Here is a 14,879-nt window from a genome sequence, read left to right as displayed (position 1 = left end):
ATTAGAACAAGGAAGAGAGACCAATGCCCTCACTCACCTCATCTTTCCCAGCCTTTGCCCTTTCACCCCAGACTCTATGGAAAGGTCAGGGAGAAGGATCCTGAGTCTCAGCCCCACACTCCACCCCCAGGCCTCTGCTTCACAAGGACTTCTATTTTCACCTCTTGGTCTCTCTGACATCTCTCTCTTCTCTCACTTTAATCTCCCTAATCCCCCAGAATTAGAGCTGAGCTGCCTTCTCCCCACCCAATTCTAGCTGTTAGGTCAAATAAGCATTCTCAGAACAAACCCAGCGATGTCCCATTCTTCCCTAGGTCCCTAGGCACCTCCACCACCACCTTGTTCCACATACCCTGGGCCCCTCTCCCCAAAGCCAGGCACAATTTAGCTACACTTTCCTAAGGGACTGAGAACGAGGGTCACCCCCAAGGAGGCCCCAATAGCTCAAAAATAAAGGAAACTGAGCTCAGCTCTCTCTCCTCCAGTGCCTGTCCCCAGTGGGAATGGCAGAAAGAGGGGCATAAATTACCTGGGACATGTTGACCCAGGACTAGAGAAGTGTGGAAGAGTGTGGAAACATGAGAATTCCTATAGTTCTTCTCAGGCCTGGGAAGACTCCATCTACCCAGAGGTCTAGCCTGAGCACATGGTCTCAGGAAGGAAGGGATTGCAGAGAGAGAGGCAGATGTTGAGGAAGGTCTCAGTGGCCCTACATGGGAGGCAGTGAACTCCAGGAGGGAAGAGGAGGTCCTTGCTACTGTGAAAATGTAGGTGTTTCCAGAGTTAGTGATACCTCCTAGGTCTTAGGAGAATATGCTTAGGACATTCACACCCCAGTCCGAGTCCCCCACTCCGCCATTCCTCTCCCTTTTGTGGAGATGGACTTTAAGAGATCCCAGCGTCGTCCTTCTATGCCGCTGCCTCTATTTATGCTTCTCTCTTCCCACCTCCTTTCTAACTCTTCTTGGGAAGTTCTCCTTTCAGTCTACCCTACATCCCTCTGGCTGCAGTTCCCTAAGCTCCAACTTCTTCAGTTCCAGCCTATCCCATCACGCCTTCTGAGGACTACTCTCTAGTTCGGACAGACGGGAGGAAGGAGTTTTGGAGAGACAAGGGACGTTTGGAGATCACCCTAGGTCAACCAGAATGCAGGACTCAGGAGCACTCGGAACTACAGCTCCCAGCATGCCCCGGCGGCCGGAAAGCTCCGCCCGCCGCCCGGGGCATTGTGGACGATGAGTCAGAGGTGGGGGGACCCAGACCTTGGCTGACGGGAGTAGAGCGTTAGGTCAGACCTCAGAGCAGCAACAGCCGGAGCGGTTCAGAGATGCAGGCGGCGAGGACGGCTCCGAGAGTGGGGCGACAGCTGCTGAGGTTGGGGTGCGGGAGGTGTGTATACGCCGGGAGGGATGGGGGCAGCGGGCCTGGGGACCCGGCCAGGACTGAACCCCCAACTCCCCACAGCTCGCGGCCCTGTACTCTCCTGGGGCAGCCCCAGCCATGCCCTGCTCGACGACCTTATGCCAATGGGGCCACTCAGGTAGGTGACGGCGGCTTTGGGACGGTGGAAGAGTGATGCTTGGGGTGGGCGTCCGACGCGTCTCCCACCTCCCTGACGTCGACAAGGGTCTCCCTCTTAGTGCCAGTCATCTGCAGACTGGCCTGGCACAAAAAGTAGGGGAAAGGGCAGGCCAGGGTGCCCGGGGACGAAACTAGGGGAAAGGTCGCCGGATCCGCCCTTCCCCGGCACCTAGCTCTCCCGGGCACTTGGGTATCCCTTTCCCGGCCGCGCTAACTATCCCTTTCCCCAGGCGGTTCTGGACAAGTCAGATTCTCTCTCTTCTGAGGCTTCGACCAGGGAGAAACGGGCCAAGCCGGTAGGTGACCCAAGGCCTGGAGGAGCTAAGCGAGGGGTGGACCCACCTCAGCCAGCTCCCTGAAACCCCCTTCTCCTGGCGCAGGAATCTAAGTCCTTTGCTGTGGGGATGTTTAAGGGCCAGCTCACCACGGATCAGGTGTTCCCATACCCGTCTGGTAAGGGTTAGTCAGAGATAGGTGGGGGTAGGTGGGTTCCCCTGACCTGCCTGGCCTGACCTGCCCATACCTGCTGCCCTGCAGTGCTCAACGAGGAGCAGATGCAGTTTCTCAAAGAGCTGGTGGGGCCTGTGTCCCGTTTTTTCGAGGTGAGGAATTACTGGGGCTGGGAAAGAGGGCATGGTCCTCTATGGGTTGGGAGAGGTTAAGAAGCTCAAAAGGAGCCTGGATGTGGGATCTTGTGACTTCCCCAGGAGGTGAACGATCCTGCCAAGAATGACATGCTGGAGCAGGTGGAAGAGCCCACCATGCAGGGCCTCAAGGAGCTGGGGGCCTTTGGTCTGCAAGTGCCCAGTGAACTGGGTGGCGTGGGCCTCTGCAACACCCAGGTGAGGGAGCCAGCCCCTCAGTCACTTCCCAGTATCCCAGATTCAGCTCCTTCCTCAACCCTGGGGCTAAGGTCTCTGCCACGCATCTGGCGGTCTATGGGATGCTGACTCTCCCAATGTGTATACCCTCCTGCTCCATACACAACACCAAACTACATGCAGTCCCCTAGGGCCATGGACCTCACCCAGGTTCCCAAATCCTAATGAATCTCTAAGGTGGGTACTGCCTTACGTAAGGGTATTACGGACACCAGCCAGCCAGTGTCCTTCTCTGCCATGGTCCTCCTCTCTACACACTGTGTGGGGATGCCCAGATCAGGGCGTGCCCTATTGCCCACTTTTCCTGCTAAGGGTAGGTCTGCATGCAGCCAGTTACAGCCCCAGATGCCCTCTTTTCCTCCAGTATGCCCGCTTGGTGGAGATCGTGGGCATGCATGACCTTGGTGTGGGCATCACCCTGGGGGCCCATCAAAGCATTGGATTCAAAGGTATCCTGCTCTTTGGCACGAAGAAACAGAGAGAAAAATACCTCCCCAAACTGGCATCAGGTGAGACAGGCCTAGGAGCCCGTAGGGATTGGGGGGTGTCCTGGGCTCGACACCAATTAGGCTGGTGCTACTTAGCCACCACATAGTTGGGTGGGTGGGTTGGGGGGTGTTCTGGGAAGGCGTCACAGGGTGCTGGCATAGAAATGGGAAGAAACTGAATACTACCAGAGGTGTTAAGGGGTAACAGGAGGGGGGGCACTGAGGGGCCTTCAATGTCCATCAGGACCCAGCAATGGGCCCAGCATAAAGGAGCTCTCTGCCCAACAGGGGAGACTTTAGCGGCTTTCTGTCTAACCGAGCCCTCAAGTGGGTCAGATGCAGCCTCCATCCGAACCTCAGCTGTGCCCAGCCCGTGTGGAAAATATTACACTCTCAATGGAAGCAAGATTTGGATCAGGTAATCTTCCCTTTCTCCCCTCCTCTCCATCTCTGCCCACTGCTGTCCTGCATGCCCTGATTACCCTTTTTTCCACAGTAATGGGGGCCTGGCTGAGATCTTCACAGTCTTTGCCAAGACACCAGTTACAGATGCAGCCACAGGGGCTGTGAAGGAGAAGATCACAGCTTTTGTGGTGGAGAGGGCTTTTGGAGGTGTTACCCAGTGAGTGAGCCTGGGGAAGAAGAGATTGAGCCAGGGAGGGGTCAGTACTGAACTCCAGGGCAGACGGCTGTTAGAGGTCACCCTGGGGATTTGTGCAAAAGCCAAAGCAGCTGGACAGCATGTTTCCTTTGGGACTTATGTATAAAACTGATCTAAAGCTTTGGTTCCAGCAACCAATGAGCCCAACACATGGCAGTAGAACAGTCAGGCCTCCTCAGCCCTCTGGGCATGCAGGGAATTGTTGCCTGTACCCTCTTACAGGCTAGGCTGGGAATTATAGTCTCTCCCTGGTTCATAAAAAACGAAGGGGCAGTTTTCCCTGCAACTTGTTGAACACACCTCTGCTTCTCTGCTCTGCCCTGCCACAGTGGACCCCCTGAGAAGAAGATGGGCATCAAGGCCTCAAACACAGCAGAGGTGTACTTTGATGGAGTACGAGTGCCATCAGAGAATGTGCTGGGCGAGGTGGGGGGCGGCTTCAAGGTCGCCATGCACATTCTCAACAATGGAAGGTTTGGCATGGCTGCAGCCCTTGCAGGCACCATGAAGGGCATCATTGCTAAGGCGGTGAGTACGCTGCTTGAGTCTGTAGCTAGCCTGAATCTAAGTTACCCTGTCTCCTTTCCCATGTGTCCACTGCCTTGCAGGCACTCCCGCCACCAGAGACCCTTCCCCCAACAGCAGCGCCAGACCTGATAGCTTAGATCCCCCATCCAGCCTAGACTGAACTCTTCCTGGCTGTGGCCAAAGCCCAGCCCTCCAAGCCCAGTCCAGCCCTTCTTCCAGGAGGACTAGAGAACCACAGTGGGAAACAGGTGTCCTCTTCCAGGTGGATCATGCTGCTAATCGTACCCAGTTTGGGGAGAAAATTCACAACTTTGGGGTGATCCAGGAGAAGCTGGCCCGGATGGCTATGCTCCAGTATGTGACAGAGGTGAGGGTCCTCCCACTATCTCCCCAGAGCCCTGTGGCCTTCTTCCCAGTCGGGTTGGACTACAACCCCCAGCAGCACCTGGGGCAGTGGGTCTCCAGCTTTACACCAATGCCCTAGGGGATGCGGGGAGGCATAGTCAGCTCAGCTGCTGCAGAAGGGGAGGAGCCATGCGGTTCTGCTGAGGTGCCTCCAGAGGTACCTGAAATTTATTCTACCCCCACACCCACCATTACCTCTTCACCCCTTTTAAGAAGTCAAATGTCTGGAAGCCCTGATGAACTGGCTTAGGGGACCAAATATTTCAACATGCCTGATGAGTTAGAAGGTGAAGGCAAGGACCACAGGGAGCTGGGGCAGATCTGGTCTTGGAGATTTGGGTGATCAGGTAGAGTTGATGCAGCTATTTTCCTTCCCATGTCCCAACCATGCAACCTCAGTCCATGGCTTACATGGTGAGTGCCAACATGGACCAAGGATCCACAGACTTCCAACTAGAGGCCGCCATCAGCAAAATCTTTGGCTCGGTGAGGTCCCAGGACTGCAGGGAGGGAGGGCCCAGTTTGGGAGCTCGGCTCCAAAACCAATCCAATGTGATTCTTTTTCCCTAGGAGGCAGCCTGGAAGGTGACAGATGAATGCATCCAAATCATGGGGGGCATGGGCTTCATGAAGGTACAGGATGGTTCTCTGCCAGGGGCAGCCACAATTGGGCTGGGAGAAGTAGGCAGGCATATCTCAGCAGGGGCATATGATCTGTCTTCCCCTGTGCTAGGAGCCTGGGGTAGAACGCGTGCTCCGAGATCTTCGTATCTTCCGGATCTTTGAGGGGACGAATGACATTCTCCGGCTGTTTGTGGCTTTGCAGGGCTGTATGGTAAGAGGGAGAAGAATTGCAGGGGGAGGTGGAAAGGACAGGGAGTCCTGACTGTTGACCTTCCTCCCCGACAGGACAAAGGAAAGGAACTCTCTGGGCTTGGCAATGCTCTAAAGAATCCTTTTGGGAATGCTGGCCTCCTGCTGGGAGAGGCAGGCAAACAGCTGAGGCGGTAAGCTTGGGGCGAGGCCAGGCCAGGCCAGGGCAAGGCATATATGGCAACTAACCAGTCACTTCCCCTTCCTCTAAGGCGGGCAGGGCTGGGCAGTGGCCTGAGTCTCAGTGGCATCGTCCACCCAGAGTTGAGTCGGAGTGGTGAACTGGTAAGTAGTCAAGGCTTGGGGGGGTACAGCCTATGTCAAGAGTTGATGGGGCTGGGCCCCCGTTGAGCCCAGGGCGCCTTCCTCATCTCCTCAGGCAGTGCAGGCTCTGGAGCAGTTTGCCACTGTGGTGGAGGCCAAGCTGATAAAACACAAGAAGGAGATTGTCAGTGAGTAAGCCCTACACCATTCCCACCCCCTCCTTTTCCTCTCCCTCTGACTAACACCCACCACCCCCTATCCCATCTACCTGACAGATGAACAGTTTGTGCTGCAGCGTCTGGCAGACAGTGCCATTGACCTCTATGCCATGGTGGTGGTTCTCTCCAGGTGAGGAGGCAGTGTAGGAGGACTGAGCTGCAGGGGGGTCCTGGGCTAGGGTCACAGCCCAAATTTATTTCTTCCTCCTGTTTCCCATCAGGGCCTCAAGGTCCCTGAGTGAGGACCACCCCACAGCCCAGCATGAGAAAATGCTCTGTGACAGCTGGTGTATTGAGGTGAGATTCGGAGTTGCCAAGGGCAGGTGGGGGACTGGGGGCTCAAGGCATAGGCCTGAACCCCTCCTTCCCTCTCCTCAGGCTGCAGCCCGGATCCGGGAGAACATGGTTGCTCTGCAGTCTGACCCCCAGCAGCAGGAGCTCTTCCGTAACTTCAAAAGCATCTCCAAGGCCTTGGTGGAGCGCGGTGGCGTGGTCACCAGCAACCCCCTTGGCTTCTGAATACTCCCAGCCAGGGCCTGGCCAGGAATGTGCCTTCTCTCAAGCCAAAGCCCAGGCCTCTTTCCCTTGGGCCCCAGTTCTGCCTTAAAGGGGCCTCGCCCCAGGACTGTGCCTGCTGTCAGTGGGAATACTCACTGTCTCACAAATAAAGTCTAACCAGTCATGCTTTGCTACTGTGTCTCACTCAGTCCTTTCCCTCAGTGCCTGCCTCCCTCCCAAAGAAAGGAGCCAGAGGAACAGGGAGTTTGCCCCTATTGCTTTATTTGGTGTTTTATATAAGTGACTAAAATAAATAGAGTAACAAAAGCAGCTACACGGCCCCCCAAATACCAAACACCCCAGCTTTGACTGCTGTCAAGGGTGACCAACCCCCCAACCCCTCCTCCCAGGGTAGCAGGACAGAGCTGACTGGGTGAATGGAGTAGGAGGTCACATTTTGGGGTTAAGAGAAGGGCCCGGGAGATGGGGATTCTTCATATAAAAGAGGAAATGCCTACTAAAAAAATAGTCCAAAAAATGTAGGAAAGTCTATTTTAACCCCCCAAAAGGCTTACAAAAAACAATAAAGCTAAAAATAACCAAAGGTCCCTTGTACACCCCCGAGGGGAGGGGGAGGAACCAGGCACTGCTGGTAAGTGGCAACAATCTCACAGCAGGCAGCAGCCCACAGGACAGGCTGAGCCCAGGCACCTCTGGAGGAGTAATAAGCATGTGAGTGACAAAACACCCAATCACAGGACAGGAGCACCAAGCATGGACTGGACAGGCCAAGGGTAGAGATCCAGCATGGCCCCAGTGGGCTCTACATAACATCCACAAAGAACTCACTGGGGTTGCCCATGGCCATGTGGAAGCTTTGGCGGCTCGCTGTCAGCTCTGGGGGCACTGAGCCCAGGTCTCTGACTGGAGGAGCCCCTGGGGGCTGCACTGCTGGAGGGACTGGTGGGGGAGGTGGGGGCATCATGACCACCATCATGGGGTTATACGGGAGGGCCATACCGGGGGGTGGTCCATAGGGATGGAGCCCTGGGTGGGCTCGGAGATTGGGAGCACCGCCTGATGAGCTCCTGGAGGGGGGAGGGCCCCCATCACCAGTGCCACCAGGTTCCCCACCCCGCCGAAGGCTGCCCCCCCGGCTGGAGGGCTCAGACTCACTGCCGCTGCCGGACTTGGACTCAGGGGCCCGCTCCTCAGGCCTCCCTGTGCGCCCTGCCCCCCCATCGCTTCGTGTGGACCCACTGCTCCGGCTCCCTGTTGGGGGAGAGGAGGGAACAACTGAGTCCTAGCCCAGGGTCCCTCAGCCTCCCTAGCCCCTGCTTCTGCCTCTCCTCCCTGGTTTCCCCTAGTTCCCCACTCCTCTATCTGGCAGTTACTTACCTTCACTGTGCTGGCTGCTAGCACTGCCTCCACCATAGGTGTAGGACGAGAGCTCATGGTAGGGTGGGGGCTGGGGGCTGTATGGATGCGGGGCTGGGTACTGGTAGGAGAAGGTGGGAAGCAGGGGCCAAGGGGTGGCCCCAGGCAGAGGAGCCAAGGTGTCCTGATCCGAAGCCCCACTGGAGCCATCATTATCATTCAGAGACAGGTTGACTAGGTCTGGAAAGTAAGAGAAGAGACTAAGAATCACTGCTTTGAGAGACCAGGACACCAGGACATTGAATGAAGATGAACTGGGAACTGTTTCCCCAGAATAATCCATAATGGGGGTTATAATGAAGGCCTCCAACAGGAAATTCCCCACTTGTCACTGCTATCAGGGCAGAAAGTCAGCCAGGGCCACAAGTACCATATGCTTTTAGGCGACTCAGGTAGAGGCACCCCCTCCCCCCAGCAGACATAGCCCTGTACCTGGCGCACAGCTTGTCCAGCAGAACATGTGTCATTGGCCAGTGCTAGGGTCTAGAGCAGGACACATACTGCTCAACAGTCCAAAGTGGCCCTGGCTGGTTTCTGGGCAAAGTCTGGGGTTGGAGAGGGGCACTCACAACTCTCACAGCCACCACTGAGGTCTCCGAAGACATAATAGCACTGTTCAGAGAAGGTGATCTTGTTTACGGTGTGTCGAATAAGGCCCGCTTTGAGCAGTCCGCTGGCATACTTGCGGGCCTCCCGCCGCTCAGGAAAGCCCTCCACGTGATGGTAGAGCCAGTCTACCACGTCCGATCCTGGGATCACCCAGAGCAGAAAAAGGTCTCAGGTTCTATTCCCTGACTCCTGCCTCACTCCTGCCTGAGCCATTCCCGGCTTTGGCCTCCTCCTTTTCCTCTCCTTCCCATGCCACCTGCCCAGGGCCCAGCTATACCCAGAAAGGCATTAGGGATGGTGATCTTGAGCCACATGCGGTCCCGAACTTCTAGTCCAGACTCTGGAGCTGCCATGGCCTTGGTGACGGATGCCATGTCTGTATGGATGGAGAGACCCCGGCCCTCACAGCCTGACAAGAAAATTAGGGAATCAGAGGAAGGACCTAGCACCAAAGAAAGATGGGATTATAACACTGCTGGGGGACTGTCTGGAGGGAGTAGAATTAGGCGGGCCTGGGGGCTCACCATCAGGCAAAGAGGACCCAGATGTAATGGTGCTCATGGAAGAGGAACCTGGATAGGCTGGGAAGGTGCCAGTCAGCGCAGCAGAGTGGGAGACCCAGGCAGCGGGGTCAATTGGCTGGATGGGCTCATCTGAGACAGAGAAAACCACCAAGATGATCACTTCCCAGTCCCAGAGAGCCACCCTGTCCCTCCCTGACTCAGATTTGACCTTCCTCCATCCATTCCCCATAGCCTAGCGGCCCAGCCTCAGATCCCAGCTCTCCCATCCTCTCCGCTGCAGGCCCTCCTGAGCACCACTCACTTCGGGGGAGAGTGAAATAGGCCTGGGGAGAGGGATCCCAGCACTTGGCCACAGTCAGCACGATGGGGCTGTGGGGAAGAGGAGAAGGCCAGTCAAGCAAGGGTGAAAAGAGTGCCCTCAGGAGAGCGGAGGCCTGGAATGAGAATGGGTTGAGGGACAGAAAAAGAGCGGACATGGCTGGGCCCGAGAAGGTGAGGGTGGAAGGCTCCACAATGGGAGTGACTCACCAACATGGCTAACTCTTAAAAACACACTGCTGAGTCAGACAAGAAAGTACACACTGTATAGTTCCATTCAGAGAAAGCCCCAAAACAGGTAAAAGTAAACTGTTGTTCAAGGATATGTGCATGGGTGGTAAAACTACCAAATGAAGCGCAGATTTTATCACAGTGATGACCAAAGAATCCGGAGAGTGATTACCCCTAGGGACAGTGAGGAGGGTGGGAGTCGAAAGGGACACTGGGGGAAACTTTTAGGGTATCAGCAATCTTCTATTTCATGATCTAGGCAGTGGTGACAGCGGAACTCATTCACTCTAGAATTACTCATTACATCACATGTTTTTTGTTTTATGTACTTTCTAGTTGCGTGTTGTTTCGCTACTTTTTAAAACTATGAAACAAAAGGTGAAAAGGCAAGAGCAAGAGGACTGAGCACCTGAGAGCAGCTCAAAGGCTCACCCTGGCTTGTGCACAATGTCTCTCAGCACCCGCACTGCATCGTCGTTGCTCATGTTCTCAAAGTTCATGTCATTCACCTGGAAGTGAGAGGAAGTGGGTCAGAGGTAGGGCGGGAGAGGCTGAGAGCCCCTGCCCGAGTTGGCGCTGGTGGCCCTGCCCCAGCACACCTGCAAAAGCATGTCCCCTGGCTCGATGCGCCCGTCAGCTGCCACGGCCCCACCCTTCATGATGGAGCCGATGTAGATGCCCCCGTCTCCCCGCTCATTGCTTTGGCCCACAATGGAGATGCCCAGGAAGTTGTACTTCTCTGTGGAGGGAGTCCATGTGATGAGGGGAAGCCCAAGCCACATGACCCCCAAGCTCTGGAGACCAGCCCCCCAGCCCCAGGCTCCCTCCATACCCATATTGAGTGTAACTGTGATGATGTTGAGAGACATGGTGGAATCGGTGACGCTGCTGAAGGACGAGGTCTGTGGTGGGAAAAGGGAAAGAAGCTAGACTGTCTTCAACAACCCGGGGATAAGCCCTGGGATTCTGTCTGTGCCCTTGTACCCCCTAAACCAAAGTCCAGGCCCCCAACTTTTCCAAGGTTCCATGACACCCCCTCACCCTCTCCAGACGGGGTGGCCGCTGTTTCCTCCGCCGCCGGTGGCGTTTGAGGAGGCGAGAGGCACTGCTCTGCTCCGTGGAGCTGCTGAACCTGTCAGGAGGTTGGGAAGGGAGCACTTGCAGGTGGAGGTGGTCATGGGGCCAAGAGAAAGATGAAAGGATTGGCTGAAGGGGCTGGTGCCCTGGGGAGAGATCTGTGGAGCCATACCTGCTCATGGTGTCATCCTCATCGGAGTCCCCCAGGCTGGTGCTCTCCAGCTCACTGGTCATGAGGGTTGAGGAGCTCTCGTACCCAGCCAGGTGGCGCTCCAGCCTGGAAGGGCCGCTGGGTCTGTGGCCCCCAGCTGAGTATGAACAGGAACTTCAGGAACCAGGCCTCATGCTCCTTACCCTCATCAAGGCTTGGGTCTGACCCAACCCCTTCCCAACTCCAGTCAACCTGGGAGGGCCCAGCCCCCCTCACCGCCATGCTCACTGCTGTCTCTCCTGCGAGGCCGCTCCCGCCTCAGAGACACTACTGACTCTGTTTCCGTCTCAGGCTCAAGATTTTCCCGGCTGCTGGACACATTAGGGCTAGATGGGCAGAGATGGTTGCCAACCTGAGCCAGTGGGACAGGGCTCTAAATCCTTGGCTTCCCCACCCATGGGGCTTGGATTCCCTCTTCACCTCCCTTCCTTGGACTCAAGAATCCCAAAGACTCACTGGAAGGATGGAGGCCTGGAGTCCCCAATGCCACTGGTCCTTTCCGGTGGCAAAGGGGGTAATGGTGGGGGTGGAGGTGCCAGTTCTGTCCGAGGCTCCTGGGCTGGGGGAGTCATCTCAGGTTGGGTGTTATCTGATGACACAAGCTAGAAGGGTGTAAGTGATTAAAAAAACAAAACAAAACTGGTTCAATTGGGAAGTGAGGCATATGACATCGGAGTGACGGAAAGGACTAGAAAAGGAGACAGGGTCTGAGAAAGCCTGGAGAAAAGCACAGAAAAGCAGTAGCAAGCATTAGAGGCTCCAGGAGAAGAAGGCTGAGGGGCTCCAGCTGGCTCTCTCCAAATAGGTAAGGAAGCAAAGAACCAGGGCCTCCAACAACTAAACAACAGTTGGGCTACAAGGCCAGAGAGAAGCTTGGAGGAGCTTAGTGATACAGGAGGGACTGGGCCCTCAGAGCCAGGGCCCCTTACCCAGGAGACCACCCTTCCATTGAAGCAGGGAAGGCGAGCATTGTCATCTGAAATTTCTTCCTTCACCACCCTGTCGAGAGAAGGGATGAAAGTGAGACTGGACTAGCTCCCCCCACTTGCATCCCCAAAGTTTCTCCCAATCTTTATCCAGCTCAAGGATGTTGATGTTCTCCTACCCTGTCCAAGTCCTCTTCTCTTATACTAAAACACTTTGCTCTTACACCTAAGAAATTTCCAAACTCAATTCCCTTTCCTTATTTCTCCTTCTCTCCCCAGCTCATCCTCAGGGGCTCAATGCTGCTCCAAAGATCTCGAGTGTGATTCGAACCTCTCAGTCCAATTTCAAAGTCCATCTCCTAAGGTTAACCCCGGTGCCCAAAATATCTGTCAAATGTGAGGAGCCTTGCTGGCAGCCTCCCCCAAACTTCAACCCTGTTCCTCACACACCTTCCCCAAAAAAGTTGTTGGTTCTCATCTAAGTCTCTACTCTTACGCTTTTCTTAGTTTTCTCTAACTTGCTTCCAGAGAGCTAAGTGTGCTATTTTTGCTTAGGTAAAAATACCCATTAGACCAAAGAATGGTACTTTCTCACTAGGCTGAGAGCTCCCAAGGGGAGGTGAGGCCCAGCTTCCCATTCCCCTGTGCCTCACCTGGCACAAAACTCTGCACCATGCAATCTGGTCTTCCTGACGGACCCCAAAGCCTAGCCCTGGGGTCACCTGTATCATGGGTTCCTTGTGATGGACTGGACTTGCCTCTTCTTCTCAACCACCACATGAAATCATTAATGCCTATTCTGTTCAATATCATGTCTTGGCCACACAGCAAAGTACCCGATGCTCGGTAAATACCATTGAACACTAGTTGACTAAAGGAACATACATATGAACGACAAGGCTCTCTGCCCTGAACAGAAGCTCTCTCACATATACACATCCTCACCCTCAAATTAGGCCATCCTGTCTAATTAACCCTTTATTTAGCCTGATATGGTTCTAGAAGCCTGGATATATGCTAACTTAATCCCATTTGCTTTTAGTTGTGACAACACAGCCCAGTCACTACCAATCTGTCTCAGCATATGTTGTACTCTTCACAACATAATCCAGTCTCAGCATAGCCCAGCCTGCCAAGTTATTCCATTCTGTATTACTATAACCTAGTTTATGGACTAGTCAGACTCAGCACTGACAATTACCACTAACCAAGACTTTACTGTGTGCCATGCACCTGCACTAAGCATTTTACTCTGATTATCTCCGTTTCACAGATGAGATCAAGGCACAGAAGTTTTAAACATTGCCCAATTACACTGCTGACAAATAGAAGAACCTTGATTTAAATCCAAGGTAACTCCCAAACCAGTACCACTTACCCAAGATCAACAATCTTTCTAGACAAAGCCCAGTCTATTCAGCTCTCCTAGAACCCAGCCTACCCCAGCCTAATTCAGCCTGCCTTCAAGAGCTGAGGTTGAGAACCCAGAGAGTTCAGTCCCAGAGGCTATAAACACAAAGGGGCTTACTCTGCATCATTGAAAGTCCCAGTGTAGCCCAGAATGTCCTAAGTCACAGTCTAGCCCAGAATGTCCCAAATTACACCAGGATAACCCAATCTATTCTAGCACAGCCTAGAATGTCACAACATGGAGCTAGATATCTGCACTAATATAAACTAGACTATCCCCAAATGGCTGTCTGTACTAGCATAGACCCCAACAGCTCTGTCTATCCTCTCCTGAGTGTCCCAACAAAAATTAGACCCCAGTACAAACTAAGATCAACCAATAAAACCCAGTAGAGACCAGAATGGCCCAAGTTTCTCCAGGATAGCCTAACCTACTCTAGAACATCCCAATACAGCACTCCCTGCATTAATACAGACTAGAATGTCCCAAAACAATCCTGGCTGCCCTAGTATAGGCCAGAATGTCCCAAGTTGACCTAATATAACTCAATCTAAGATTCCACAGTATCCCACAACATCCCTGTGTATTACAGGACTGCTCAGAATGTACTAAACTATCAGACAATAGATTAATCTACCTCGGCAGTCTACAATATCCCAAAATAAACCAGTGCGCCCCACTCTACTACAGTATAGCCTACTCTTCTCTAGTCTGGTTTAGTATAGCCCAGTCTGTCCTACAGCTCCGTGCGCCTCAATCTGTGCAAGCATAATAACCTTGTCCGTCCTGGGATATCCAATCTACCCCAGCCTAGTACAAGCTGATCCACTATAGCCCAAAAAACCTCAGTATGGACCAGACTAGGCCTGTGCCCTTCAATATTGCCCAATCAACTCCAGCACAGACCCCATCAGCCCCAGTCTAGGCCTCGCGCTCACCCGAAATCCTGATCCATAGACTTGAAAAAGTACTTAGCACCCGCGGGCCGCTGCAGTACGCTCTTAAAATCGCCGAGGGTGATGCGCTCGGCGGGGACGGGGATCTTCACCAGGTAGGGAGTCTCTTCTTCATCCAGGTGGTAAATCACCTTCGTCTCCCCGACACTACCGCCCCCCGCGCCGCTGCCCGCCATGGTCTCGCCCGCGCGCTCTCGGGCTCCGCCGCCCACCCAACAGAGCTAATCTCCCCCGCCGCGCCTGCGCACACCCGCAAACCGACGAGCGAGCGCGGACAGAACCGCCCCAGTGCGAGAGATTTAGGAGAAAGGCGGGGGTCAGCCGGGTGGCGGGACGCGGGGCGCGACCCAAAGCCGCGTACTCGGCCGCCGCCGTGAACACCTTTCAGTGCCCCGCCCACCTCCATGCCACGTGATCCAAGCCGTCCCACCCCATTCTCGTAACCGCCACGTGACCTTCTGATCATGTGATCGAACCGGCCCCTCCCAGAGCCCCCGCCACGTGATCGCTGCTTTGGGCAACGGTTTCCTAACCCTCACCGGCCCCGCCCCCAAATGTGTCCCCACCTGCGTCCTCCGAATACCCTGGCTCAACTGGCCTCTGCCCTCACCGGGCAGGCAACCGACTCCCACCCCGCTTAACAGCACTCAAGTGGGTAACTCCAAGCAACCCTCATCCACTGAAGCGTGTGTGGAGAGTAAAGGTGGGTTGTGAGCTTCCTCAGGCGAGGCAAAGCCAACCGAAGCCATAGGGTTGATGGGAAAGGTACAGGGCCGTCATTC

The 14,879-nt window shown here is 54.7% G+C and overlaps 2 protein-coding genes across 6 annotated transcripts; one reads left to right on the top strand and one right to left on the bottom strand.

Moving 5' to 3' along the window:
- Positions 1-1,218: 1,218 nt before the first annotated feature.
- ACADVL (acyl-CoA dehydrogenase very long chain) lies at positions 1,219-6,588 on the top strand. 2 transcript variants are annotated; one of them, XM_019745105.2, is made up of 20 exons: positions 1,219-1,374; positions 1,465-1,540; positions 1,812-1,877; positions 1,962-2,034; positions 2,119-2,183; positions 2,289-2,423; positions 2,827-2,971; positions 3,239-3,368; positions 3,447-3,572; positions 3,941-4,139; positions 4,402-4,506; positions 4,944-5,030; positions 5,115-5,177; positions 5,278-5,379; positions 5,454-5,551; positions 5,630-5,702; positions 5,797-5,869; positions 5,957-6,029; positions 6,121-6,196; positions 6,278-6,588. In XM_019745105.2, the coding sequence occupies exons 1-20, from the start codon at positions 1,328-1,330 to the stop codon at positions 6,416-6,418; spliced, it is 1,953 nt and encodes a 650-aa protein (XP_019600664.2). In that variant the 5' UTR covers positions 1,219-1,327; the 3' UTR covers positions 6,419-6,588. The 2 variants fall into 2 exon arrangements, with proteins under 2 accessions (XP_019600664.2, XP_019600663.2); XM_019745104.2 differs by having other exon boundaries at positions 1,231-1,389.
- A 71-nt stretch (positions 6,589-6,659) lies between these two features.
- DVL2 (dishevelled segment polarity protein 2) lies at positions 6,660-14,508 on the bottom strand. 4 transcript variants are annotated; one of them, XM_074320488.1, is made up of 15 exons: positions 14,080-14,508; positions 11,734-11,803; positions 11,261-11,393; positions 11,033-11,130; positions 10,766-10,901; positions 10,558-10,648; positions 10,349-10,418; positions 10,116-10,255; positions 9,949-10,025; positions 9,269-9,336; positions 8,968-9,096; positions 8,721-8,852; positions 8,404-8,583; positions 7,796-8,014; positions 6,660-7,669 (listed from the first exon to the last, which is right to left on the bottom strand). In XM_074320488.1, the coding sequence occupies exons 3-15, from the start codon at positions 11,374-11,376 to the stop codon at positions 7,221-7,223; spliced, it is 1,905 nt and encodes a 634-aa protein (XP_074176589.1). In that variant the 5' UTR covers positions 11,377-11,393; positions 11,734-11,803; positions 14,080-14,508; the 3' UTR covers positions 6,660-7,220. The 4 variants fall into 4 exon arrangements, with proteins under 4 accessions (XP_074176589.1, XP_019600650.1, XP_019600649.1 ...); XM_019745091.2 differs by having other exon boundaries at positions 11,261-11,406; positions 14,080-14,501; XM_019745090.2 differs by having other exon boundaries at positions 7,083-7,669; positions 11,021-11,130; positions 11,261-11,406; positions 14,080-14,406.
- Between the last annotated feature and the right edge of the window lie 371 nt (positions 14,509-14,879).

Source organism: Rhinolophus sinicus, linkage group LG15 (genome assembly GCF_036562045.2).
Source record: "Rhinolophus sinicus isolate RSC01 linkage group LG15, ASM3656204v1, whole genome shotgun sequence".
Classification (NCBI taxonomy): Eukaryota; Metazoa; Chordata; class Mammalia; order Chiroptera; family Rhinolophidae; genus Rhinolophus; species Rhinolophus sinicus.
This window is presented reverse-complemented; position numbering and strand designations above follow the sequence as displayed.

Bases quoted from the DNA above. Each gene is read 5' to 3' on its own strand.
- ACADVL (XM_019745104.2), top strand. From the start codon at position 1,328: ATGCAGGCGGCGAGGACGGCTCCGAGAGTGGGGCGACAGCTGCTGAGG. The intron at 4,140-4,401 runs GTGAGTACGCTG...GTCCTCTTCCAG, and splicing joins AGGGCATCATTGCTAAGGCG to GTGGATCATGCTGCTAATCG. The intron at 5,380-5,453 runs GTAAGAGGGAGA...CCTCCCCGACAG, and splicing joins TGGCTTTGCAGGGCTGTATG to GACAAAGGAAAGGAACTCTC.
- DVL2 (XM_019745090.2), bottom strand. From the start codon at position 14,273: ATGGCGGGCAGCGGCGCGGGGGGCGGTAGTGTCGGGGAGACGAAGGTG. The intron at 10,419-10,557 runs GTGAGGGGGTGT...TTCCCACCACAG, and splicing joins GGCCACCCCGTCTGGAGAGG to ACCTCGTCCTTCAGCAGCGT. The intron at 8,584-8,720 runs GTATAGCTGGGC...GGGTGATCCCAG, and splicing joins CATCCCTAATGCCTTTCTGG to GATCGGACGTGGTAGACTGG.